Source organism: Myotis myotis, unplaced genomic scaffold, assembly GCF_014108235.1.
Source record: "Myotis myotis isolate mMyoMyo1 unplaced genomic scaffold, mMyoMyo1.p scaffold_m19_p_4, whole genome shotgun sequence".
In the NCBI taxonomy this organism is placed as follows: Eukaryota; Metazoa; Chordata; class Mammalia; order Chiroptera; family Vespertilionidae; genus Myotis; species Myotis myotis.
Window position 1 is genome coordinate 80,757,233 of NW_023416346.1, and position 12,023 is coordinate 80,769,255.

Sequence of the window (12,023 nt, forward strand, 5' to 3'; positions counted from 1 at the left end):
AAAAAGTCAAATCAAGACTGCCTGGGTTTGGACTCCAGCTTTATGACTCACAAGCTGTGTAAATTTGTGCAATTTATTCAATCTTTCTGTGCCTCAGTTTCCTTATCTTTAAAGGGAGGATAATAGTAGTATATACTGCCTAACAAGGTTGTTGTGAGGATTAAAAGATTTAATATCTATAAAGTGTGTAGAACAAAGCCTGGCATTCAAGTGCTATATTAGTAATACCTATTGTTCTTATTTTGCCTCATCCATCCCTCCACTTACCCATTCTGAACTCTCCCACCAGACCTCATTATCTTTTTTTTTTTTTCAGACCTCATTATCTTATTTCTGGCCTGTGAGTGGGTGACTCAGTGTAATTTGCAGAACAGATAGAAAAGGTGTCGTTGTTTTTTTTAATTATAATGGAAATTTTTAAACATGCAGAGAAGTAGAGTCCAGGATAATGAACCTCTGTAACAAGCTTCAACAATTATCAATATTTTGCCAAACTATATTCATCTGCTCCCCTCTCATTTTTCTTCCTACTGGAGTATTTTAATGTGAATCTCAGGTGTCATATCATTTTATCTGAAAATACTCCATTATGTATGTCTAGCAGATAAGGACTTTAAAAAATACAACAATACCATTAAAACACTTAAAAATTAACAATAATTAGGGAAGGCATTTAAAACCCCATTCCCTTGAGAAAAGCTGGGGGAATGAGAGTCCTCACTTCAGGGTAGGTGTGAAATGAGGAACAGCCAGGAGAGTTACTATAAGAAAAAGTGCTTTATACAGGGATTGACAACATAAATGGGATATAGTAGTAACTATTATTTTGATTCTCTTTTGTTTCCCCCATTTACCTACTCTAAATCCTCCCCAACTTTTCTCTTATTTTGGGTCTGTGAATGTGTGTGACCATTTACAAAGGAGGACTAGGTGGTGAGTTTTCTGGGTCATTGGCACCCTGGGGTGGGAGCTGGGACACCAGAATGTACCGAAAAGGGCAGCTACTTAAGGACTGAGGTGGAGGGAAGGAGAGCTGGAGGATTTAGTGGATTTAAAGAAGAGGGGAGTACTGTGGCTGTGTGAAAATGGCACCTGAGAAAAATCCAATAACCTAAGGGCAGGCAAGCCAAGGGTTGGTCTTTTCTTCCCAGTGATTAGGGCCTTTGGGGATCACTGCCAGTAGGAAAGCAGGAATTCCTGAGAGAATTCCTTTTAGCTTTTCTCCACAGACCACAGAAGGGCAGCTGCCTAAGACAGCAATTGGGGTTCTGTTTTGCTTCATCTTGAGTTCTCAACAGTTCCAAGGATATAAGTGATGATGGCAGACACTGAGCTAAAAGCACAACTAGAGATGGCCTTCCTCAGACTTACGATAAAGATTATTGTGCTCCCATCTCTCTTTTCCTTTCTGTGGAATTCTCCCCACCATCCCTTCTCACCTCACTCATCCTTTGGGTACCCAGGGCACCTGCACTCTTGACCTACAGCAGTCCAAAATTGCCTCCAGAAAAGAAGTGATTCAAACACTTTATTTTTAAAAAGTCTTTGTTGTTGAAAGTATTACATATGTCCCCTTTTTCCCCCATCGGCCCCCTACATCCCTCCCCTGCCCCAGGCCCTCACCACCCCACTGTCTGTGTCCATGGGTTATGCATATATGCATACAAGATTTTTGGTTGATTACCTCCTACCCATCCACCCTCACTCGCCTTCCCTCTGAGATTCCTCACTCTGGTCCATGCTTCCATGTCTCTGGATCCACTCCGTTCACCAGTTTATTTTGTTAATTTCACATGTGAGTGAGATCATGCGATACTTGTCTTTCTCTGACTGAGTTATTTCACTTAGCACAATACTCTCCAGGTCCCTCCATGCTGTCTGAAATGGTAAGAGCTTCTTCTTCTTTACTGCTGCATAGTATTCTATGGTATAAATGCACCACAGCTTTCTTATCCACTCATCTACTGATGGGCACTTGGGCTGTATTCAGATCTTAGCTATTGTAAATTGTGCTGCTATGAACATAGGGGTGCATACATTCTTTTTGATTGGTGTTTCAGGTCTCTTAGGATATATTTCCAGAAGTGGGATCCCTGTGTCAAATGGCAGTTCCATATTTACTTTTTTTGAGGAAACTCGATACTGTTGTCCATAATGGCTGCACCAGTCTGCATTCCCTCCAGCAGTGAACTAGGGTTCCCATTCACATCCTCGCTCGCACGTGTCATTTGTTGATTTGTTAATAGTAGCCATGCTGACAGGTGTGAGGTGATACCTCATTGTCGTTTTAATTTGCATCTCTCTAATGATCAGTGACTTTTGAGCATTGCTTCATATGTCTCTTGGCCATCTGTATGTCCACTTTGGAGAATAATTAGGTCCTTTGCCCATTTTTAAATTAGATTGTCTTCCTTTTGTTAAGTTGCATAAGTTCCCTATATATTTTGGATATTAACCCTTTGTCAGATGTATCATTGCCAAATATATTCTCCCGCACAGTGGGCTCCCTTTTCGTTTTGTTGATGGTTTCTTTTAGTGCAGAAGTTTTTTATTTTGATGTAGTCCCATTTGTTTATTTTCTCCTTAGTTTCCTTTGCCATAGAAGATGTATCTATAAACATATTGCTATGCGAGATGTCTGAGATTTAGCTGCCTATGGTTTCTTCTAGGAGTCTTATGGTTTCCTGATTTACATTTAGGTCTTTTATCCATTTTGAGTTTATTCTTGTGCATGGTGTAAGTTGGTGGCCTAGTTTCATTTTTTACATGTATCTGTTCAATTTTCCCAACACCATTTATTGAAGAGACTGTCTTGCCTCCATTGTAGGCTCGATTCAAACACTTTAGCAGAGTAAACAAACTCTTTCCAAACTGGTCTCCAGCGATCTCATCCATCTCATTTCCTATCACTTCCCTTTTCTTTCCAGTAGGTAGCAGGTTACAGTAAAGGAGCACAGACCTATGTCCACATAGAGCTGGTATTTAATTCTGGCTCTGCCATTTCCCAGCTCTGGGAACTTAGGCAAAGCCACCTTTTTTTCTGAGCCTCAGTTTTCATGTCGGAAAAATGGGGATAGTAGTAGTAGTATATTAAAAGCCCTCTTGAGAGAGGGCCTAAAGCCATATGAACATACTAGTGACACAGTGCAGGAAATTCATGCACATTAAAAGGGAATTAATTAGAGGAAATATTTTAATATTGCTATTTGCCCTTTCTCTATAACAGAAGTGTCAGAGATGAAAGAACATTAGTAAGATATATATGAAAATCTTCCTCCTGTCAGAGTCTGGGGTGCACCACGGGAACCAAAGTCAAGTCCCTGCCCACCCACATGCACCTTGAAATTGCGCGAGACCCAGACCTGGCCGGCCCCACCCCCATTGGGCTAGATCCAGACCTGGCTGGCCCCACCACCGTCAAGCCCCGCTGGGTTGGGAGGCGTGGCCTCAGGTCACCTGGCCTAGTGCTGGGGCGGGGGGCATGGCCTGAGGCCCCCCCGTCAAGCCCCTCTGGGCTGGGGGTGCGCCCTGAGGTCCTCTGTCAAGCCCCGCTGGGCGAGGGTCGTGGCCTCAGGTCCCACAGCCCAGCACTGGGGCATAAGGTGTGACCTCAGGTACCCTGGCCCAGTACCGGGGTAGGGGGCACAGCCTCAGGTCCCCTGACAAGCCCTGCTGGCCGCTGTGGTCCCCTGTCAAGCCCTGCCGGGCGGGGGGCATGGCCTGAGGTTCCCTGTCAAGCCCCATCTGGCAGGGGGCACAGCCTCAGGTCCCCTGCCCTGGCCCAGCGCCATGCAGCCTCAGGTCCCTGCTGATTGCTCGTTAAGGCTCCTTATGGGAACTTGGCCTCAGCTGTGGGCGCAGCCATCTTGACCATTATGGTGTGATGGTCAATGCGCATATTCCCTCTTTTTTAGATGAGTTTAAATATATAAACCATCTTCTCTAAAATCCTTTGCAAATGCCTAACAAGCTCACACCATGGACTAAAGAGTCACTGTTTTTTTTGTGTTTTTTTTTTTAAATATATTTTATTGATTTTTTACAGAGAGGAAGGGAGAGAGATAGTTAGAAACATCGATCAGCTGCCTCCTGCACATCTCCTACTGAGGATGTGCCCACAACCCAGGTACATGCCCTTGACCGGAATCGAACCCGGGACCTTTCAGTCCGCAGGACAACGCTCTATCCACTGAGCCAAACCGGTTTCGGCAACTGGTTTGATTCTGATCACAGGCACATACCTTGGTTGTACCTGGGTCCTGGTAGGGGTGTGTGCAGGAGGCAACCAATCGATGTCTCTCTCACATCAATGGTTCTCTCTCTGTGTGTCTCCCCTTCCCTCCCAATTTCTTTAAAGATCAATGGGAAAATATCCTCTGGTGAGGATTAGCAAAACAAGAAAGAAAGAAAAAAACCTTAAAAATAAACAAACGCCTAATGGTCTATGAAATTTACAAAAAGCTAAAATTCCCTGGACATATAGTAGACATATGACTGGGCCAATAGGTGACTTTTCAAATACTGAATGTTAATTGTGCCTCGAGGAATCATTATGTCCATGTTCTTACCAGTTTATGAGCAAGGGCATTTTTTGTTGTCTCATAACCTATTTGCATCGCCAAAACAAGCCATTAACTCAATCACCATGTTTCTGGAAGCCCTAAGCTCTGCCTTTGAAAATATGCATCTCAGTTGGAGCTTCTGAAGAAATGGTGACCATAAGGACAGCATTACTTATTTCTTAAATAAGGGCTTTGGCTCCGTTCTTGAAACCCTTCTTCAGTGTGACTCATGGGATTATGCCTCCTTGGGTGTTTGAATTCAAAGCATGCTCCAGCGCCAGGCAGGGGAAGGAATGATATTTGGGTCGCAGTCTGGGGAGGAGGTCTCTAGTGGCTATGACTGACATCACCTCATGCAGTCTACTCCACTCGCGAGGATAGCACACGCACACGTACACGCAAACAGACGATTAGCCTCAGCAGGGTTTGGATTGGACTGAAAATGGTAGGGGGAAAAAAGAGGACACGCTCACCCCGCGCTGCAGGGGGGGGGGGGGGGGGGGGGGGGGGGGCCGGACCGCCTCTTAGCTCCAGCAAGCCTAGGCGCAGGCGCGCGACTTTTGTGGGCTGGACTCAGGTGCTGATGCCGGAACTTGGGGGGATTGACTAGCTCGGTGGCCAATGGTTGGCCCTGCTCCTCGCCCTGCCCTTCCTCGTGCACGGCGCATGCGCAGGGCGGGAGCGCGAGAAATTCAATTCCTAGAGGAGATAACTAGGACCCAAAGTGACGGTCATGGAGGCGTCCCAAGGGTTTGTAGACGCCGAGGCTTTAAGCCCAGAGCTGGCTGCTCTTTACCTGAGGTATGTCTGGGCCGCTGGGCGGGTCTAGCTCGCAGGTTCTGGACGGGAGTGGGGGTGAGGAGTCGGGGGGAGGGCCCTCTGACCCTCCCAGGGGCCTAAAACTGCTGAGGCGGAGCCTTTTGCGATTAGGGCGCGGGAATTTGCTCAGCTTTCCAAAGCCCGGGAGCTCCCCAGTGCCCCCTTTGAGAATCAAATGACTCACTTTTATGAACTCCTTAAGAGCCAGAATTTCAATTGTTCAAGCAGCTTTCCTTGAGTCTTTCCAGCTTACCAAGCCCCAGGCCTAAAATATTGGCCTCCTCCCCAAATTGCTTATAATCGAATAGTGGAAAGGGATAGGTAAATTTATAATGTTTAATAAGTGCTGTAAGAGGTAGAATGTGTAAGGCATAGTATGGGCATTCAAGGAGGGAATGGCCAACTACAGGGTCGGTAAGCTTAGGAAGACCTCATAAAAGGAAGAGACATTTGTGTTGAAAAATGAGGAAACATTCAGCAGATGGCTGAAGGTGGAGAGGGCTTGGTGATGTGGGAGTAAGCATTTAAAGTATTTTTAAATTGTGGTAAAATACACACAACATAAAATTTGTATTAACCTAATTTGTCTTAACCATTCTTTAGTGGTATTAAATATATTAATTGTTGTTCAACCATCACCAACATCCATCTCCGGAACTCTTTTCATCTTGTAAAACTAAAACTCTGTACTTATTAAACACCAGCTGCTCATTCTCCACTTCCCCAGCTCCTGGCAACCATCATTCTACTTTCTGTCTCTGTGAATCTGACTCCTCTAGGGACTTCACATAAGAGGAATCATACAGTATTTGTCTTTCTGTGATTGGGTTATTTTACATAGTATGATGTCCTCAAGGTTCATCCATGTCAGCGGTTCTCAACCATCGGAAAACATATTGTTTTGGTGATTAATCACTATGCTTTAATTATGTTCAATTTGTAACAATGAAATTGGGGGTCACCACAACATGAGGAACTGTATTAAAGGGTCGCGGCATTAGGAAGGTTGAGAACCACTGATCCATGTAGTGTTGTGTGACAGGATTTCCTTCCTTTTTAACATGCAATAATATTCCATTGTCTGCATTATTCACATTTTCTTTATCTATTGATGGGCACTTGGGTTACTTCCATCTCTTAACTATTGTGATAGTGCTGCTGTAAACATGGGTTTGCAAATATCCCTTCAAGATCCTACTTTCCATTCTTTTGGATATATATCCAAGGTGGGATTGCTGGATCATATAGCAGTTCTACTTTTAATTTCTTGGGGAATTGCCATACTGTCCTCTAGAGTAGCTACATCATTTTACATTCCCACCAACAGTGCACAAGGGTTCCAGTTTCTCCACATCCTAGCTAACACTTATTTTCTGTTTTGTTCTTGTTAGTAGCCATCTTAATGATAGTGAAGTAGTATCTCATTCTGGTTTTGATTTGCATTTCTCTAGTGATTACTGATGTTGAGAATCTTTTCATATACCTGTTGGTCATCTGTATGTTTTCTTTGGAGAAATGTCTATTCAAGTCTTTTTTCAGTTGGGTAGCTTTTGTTGTTGTTGTTGAGTTGTAGTTCTTTATATATTCTGGATATTAACCCCTTATCTGATATATAATTTGCAGATATTTTCTCCCATTTTGTAGGTTGCCGTTTCATTCTGTTGATTGTGTCCTTTGATGTACAGTTTTATTTTTTTTAATTTAGTCTAATTTTAATTTAATTTTTTTCAATATACTTTTTTATTGAACTCATTGGGATGACATTGGTTAATAAAATTATATAGGTTTCAGGTGTACAGTTCTATGCTAATCATCTATATATTGTATTATATGTTCACCACCCCAAGCAAAGTCTCCTTCCATCACCATTTATCCCCGCTTTATCTTATTCTGGTACCAACCCCACCCCGCTTTCCCTCTGGTAATCACCACACGGTTGTCTGTGTCTATGAGGACTTTTTTAAGAAGTTTTATATTTTGATGTAGTCCAAAGAAATAAATTGGGGCAGTGAACAGTTCTGTCTCCCTTTTCAGAAAAACAATGTTTTAAAGCTGTTAAAAGCCAAAAGACCTTACAGAGGAGTAAAAGTACATTTTTGGACTAAGTTACATGACTTCCTTAAGGAAGACTTGGGAACAGAGAGAGGCAGTGTGGTGTGGTAGAGTGATGGCTTTATTTATTTATTTATTTATTTCCATTGATTTCCAGAGGGAGTGGAAGGGAGGGAGGAGGGGGAGGAGAGAGAGAAACATGGGTGTGAAAGAGACACATAGATTGGTTGCCCTCCCGCATGTGCCCCTACTGGGGCTGGGGAACTAGCAACCAAGGTAGTCCCCTTGACTCTTGATGGGGAATCGAACCCTCAACCCTTAGGCCCGTGGACTGGTGCTAACCACTGAGCAAAACCAGCCAGTGCGAGTGCTGGCTTTAGAGTTGGGTCATTTGGGTTTCACATTATGGCTTTGTCACCTGCTAGCTGGGAGACCTCAAACAAGTCACTTGACTTTTCTGACCCTCAATTTTCTCATCTGGAAAATGGTGGTGAGGCTTAAGGTATTTAGTCTCCTTCCCTCCTTTCTGTGAGCAAGCAAGTGGGCCTCTCAGCTTGCACTGTGCACTGGTTCCTTAACACTGTCTCTCAAGCTGGCATCTGTTTCTCACTTGCTCCTAAGTGCTTTCTTCAGAACATTCTCAAATTGTCTCTCTCCTACTCCCCTCAACAGTCACCCCCTTATCTCACAGTCATTTTTTGCTGTCACAATCCATACCTTTCTTTCACAGTTTCCTTGTCTCTCAAGACATCCCATCTCTCATGACCCCGCAAGTCTTATAATTCTTCTTTTACTCCTAATCTTTCTCAGTGTTTTCCATCCTCTCCCAAATCCCACACACAGCCTTCTTTACCTTCTCTCTTACTCATAATTCTGCTCATTGGCATAATCCTATTCTCACACAATTTCTCTCTCTATTTCTCCCTCCTCCTCTCCCTCCCTTTTCTGTCCCTCTCCTTCCCTGTCTCTTCCTCCCCTGCCTAAAAGATGAAAGAAAACTTTGAAACTTGCTGTCACACACTCTCTGCACACCTTTCTTTTTTCACACCTTCATTTTCTGTCACATATGGTAACTGTCACACATTCTCGGTGTCAATCCTGCTCTCCCTTGGTGATGCCAGCCCGGTAGCTCCTCTATTACCCACCCTCTCACTCTGATGCCCACTGTCTGTTTGTGCTCTCTGTACCCCCATGCTTCCATTCTCTGTTGCTCCCCTCACCCTTGCCCCTTCATTTTCTGGCATTCTTTCTCTCTTCTCCCCGCTTCTGTCTCTTTGTCTTTCTGTCACCCGTTATCTCTCCCTCTGTGTCACCCACCTCTGTCACCCATTGTCTCTCTCTGGCACTCATTCTCGCGCTCTCATTGTCTTGCTCTGTCACCCACTACCCCCTTCTCTATGTTGCTCACCCCTCTCTCTTTCTGTCACCCACCTGTTCCACACTGTCATCTACCTGCTCACACTTACTGTTTCTGTCAACCTACCCTCTTTTTCTCTGTCATCCTCCCCACTCTGTACCTCTGTTACCCCTTCTCCCTTTCTCTATTACCCACTCTCTAGCTCTGTTTCTCTATGACCCATTCTCTCTGTTATCCACTCTTTCCCTGTCACCTACTTTTTTCTGTCATTCTCTCATTCTGTCACTTACCTTTTTTCTCTGTCACTGTATCTTTCTGGGTCCAATCAAGAATAGAAGTCATACAGTATGTTAAAGCATGGATTTTAATATAAATAATTATTAAACTATGAAATGAATGGGCTATACGAAATAAGGACAATCTATTTTGGTACCCGAGAGCCGTGGCCGGCAAACTGCGGCTCTTTGACCCCTTGAGTGTGGCTCTTCCTAAGCCTTAGGAGTACCCTAATTAAGTGAATAACAATGTACCTACCTATATAGTTTAAGTTTAAAAAATTTTGGCTCTCAAAAGAAATTTCAGTCGTTGTACTATTGATATTTGGCTCTGTTGACTAATGAGTTTGCCGACCACTGGCTTAGACAAGCGAAAGGGGTGGGGCTTGGAGCATAGGTGAGCTGCTGAGTGAACTAGTTTTCATTCAGAGAGGGCTGCAAGAAAATCATTTCTTGGCAAGGTGGATGCTTCAAGGTCATTGAGGGACTGGATGTTGTTAGTGTGTGGCTGACCTACTGTGCTGCAGCAGCTGGCAACTTCAGGAGAGTTCCTTTCTCCTGCAGTGTCCTTCAGGCGCCCTCTACTGGGAAAACTTAACATTGTCCTGGCTGTAAAGGAGAGACGCTTAAAGGAATTCTGTCCATTATCACAGAACAGGTACTGCGGAGTGAATTTGGAACTGAGAGGCAATAAATAATGACTGGCACAGTCACCCATCCTCTATCTCTGTCAACCACATTCTTTCCTATGTTTCCCACCTTTTTTCTCTGTCACTCACTGTTTGTGTCATCCTCTCTCTCTGTCACCCACTTGATTGTTGTCCACTCTCTCGTCTGTCACCCATCTGCTCTTTTTTCTCTGTTTTCCTATCACCCACATCTCTTATTACTTTATTCAGACTGATTTTGTCAAGGTCACCAATCACTTTCACATAAGTAAATAATGGGCAATTTTTAATCCTCATCCTCCTTGACCTACCAGCAGTATTTGACAGAGTTTATCATTTCTCCATGAAACACTTGATTCATTTGGCTTCTAGGACCCCTCATTCTTCTGATTTTCTTCCTACCTCACTGGTTGCTGCTTCTCAGATTCTGCTGATTCTTCCTCATGCCCTCAATCGCATTTTCCTTCTAATGTACTTTAAGTTAAATTCTCAGGCATCGTGGCATTTCATTTTCAAATACTTAGTATGCATCTCTGAAAAAGAACGTAATTTTAAAAGCCATCATACCATATTACACCTAACAAAATAAACTAATTATTTGATATCAGCTAATACACAATTTTTTAAAAAATATATATTTTATTGATTTTTTTACAGAGAAGAAGGGAGAGGGATTGAGAGTTAGAAACATTGATGAGAGAGATCGATCAGCTGCCTCCTGCACGCCCCCTACTGGGGATGTGCCCACAATCAAGGTGCAAGCTCTTGACCGGAATCAAACCCGGGACCCCTGAGTCCGCAGGCCGATGCTCTATCCACTGAGCCAAACCGGTTTGGCCACAATTTATGTTTCAACTAGTGACCCGTCCCGCGAAATCTCATGAGGACCCCCCCCCCCCACACACACACACACCATGGGACTGCCCAGAGTCCCGCCCTGCATGGCCAGTGTGTGGCGGGACAGCTCCGAGTCCCTGCCTCCAGGCTATGTGGAGAGGCCGGCAGCATCCCTGCACCCCTGTGGAAGCCCAGGAACCTCAGTGGAAGCGTGTAGAGCAGCTGCTGGCCCCGCCCCGCACTGTGCGTGCCGCCATCTTGTGACGGCATTATGGCGTGAGGGTCAGTTTGCATATTAACTCTTTATTACATAGGATTTTTGAAATGCTTTTAAGTCTTTTATAATTGGTTTGTTTGAATCAGAATCCAAAGAAGGTCCATATGCAGCATTTGATTATATTTCTTAAGCCTCTTACCCTTTTTTTTTTTGTCTAAAATTTTACATATGTCTCCTTTTTCCCTGATTGACCCCACCCCTCCAACCATTCCCACCCCCGGCAAGCCACCACTGCCTCAGTGTCTGTCCATTGGTTTTACTAATATGCATGCATACAAGTCCTTTGGTTGCTCTCTAACATCCCCTCCTGCCATTTGTCTCTGGATCTATTCTTGTTCATCAAATTATGTTAACCATTATATCCCACATATGAGTGAGGTCATGTGATATTTATCTTTCTCTAATTGGGTTATTTCTCTTAGTATAATGCTCTCCAGTTCCAAATGGTAAGACCTCTTTCTTTTTTACTGCAGCGTAGTATTTCATTGTGTAGATGTACCACAGTTCTTTAATCCACTCATCTGCTGATGGGCACTTAGGCTGTTTCCAAATCTTAGCTATGCGGAATTGTGCTGCTATGAACATAGGGGTGCATATATCCTTTCTAATTGGTGTTTCTAGTTTCTTGGCATATATTCCTAGAAGTGGGATCACTGGGTCAAATGGGAGTTTCATTTTTAGTTTTCTGAGGAAACTCCATAGCAGTGGTTCTCAACCTTCCTAATGCCGTGACCCTTTAATCCAGTTCCTCATGTTGTGGTGACAGCAACCATAAAATTATTTTTGTTGCTACTTCATAATTGTAATTTTGCTACTGTTATGAATCGCAATGTAAATATCTGATATGCAGGATGTATTTTCATTGTTACAAATTGAACATAATTAAAGCATAGTGATTAATCACAAAAAATATGTAATTATATATGTGTTTTCCGATGGTCTTAGGTGACCCCTGTGAAAGGGTCATTTGACCCCCAAAGGGGTCGTGACCCACAGGTTGAGAACCGGTGCTCCATAGTGTTCTCCACAGTAGCTGCATCAGTCTGCATTCCCACCAGCAGTGCACTAGGGTTCCTTTTTCTCCACATCCTAGACAGCACTTGTCGTTTGTTGATTTGTTGATGATAGCCATTCTGACAGGTGGGAGATGATAACGCAGTGTCATTTTGTTTTTTT

The 12,023-nt window shown here is 43.7% G+C and overlaps 1 protein-coding gene across 1 annotated transcript in view; it reads left to right on the plus strand.

The window, feature by feature from the left end:
• The first annotated feature begins 5,263 nt into the window (after nt 1-5,263).
• The window catches only part of ERCC6L (ERCC excision repair 6 like, spindle assembly checkpoint helicase), a 68,199-nt gene continuing 61,439 nt past the window's right edge, over nt 5,264-12,023 (plus strand). The window contains exon 1 of the mRNA XM_036305865.1: nt 5,264-5,363. Coding sequence (XP_036161758.1) covers nt 5,296-5,363 — 68 coding nt within the window. The 5' untranslated portion in view covers nt 5,264-5,295. The remainder of the gene's footprint in view (nt 5,364-12,023) is intronic.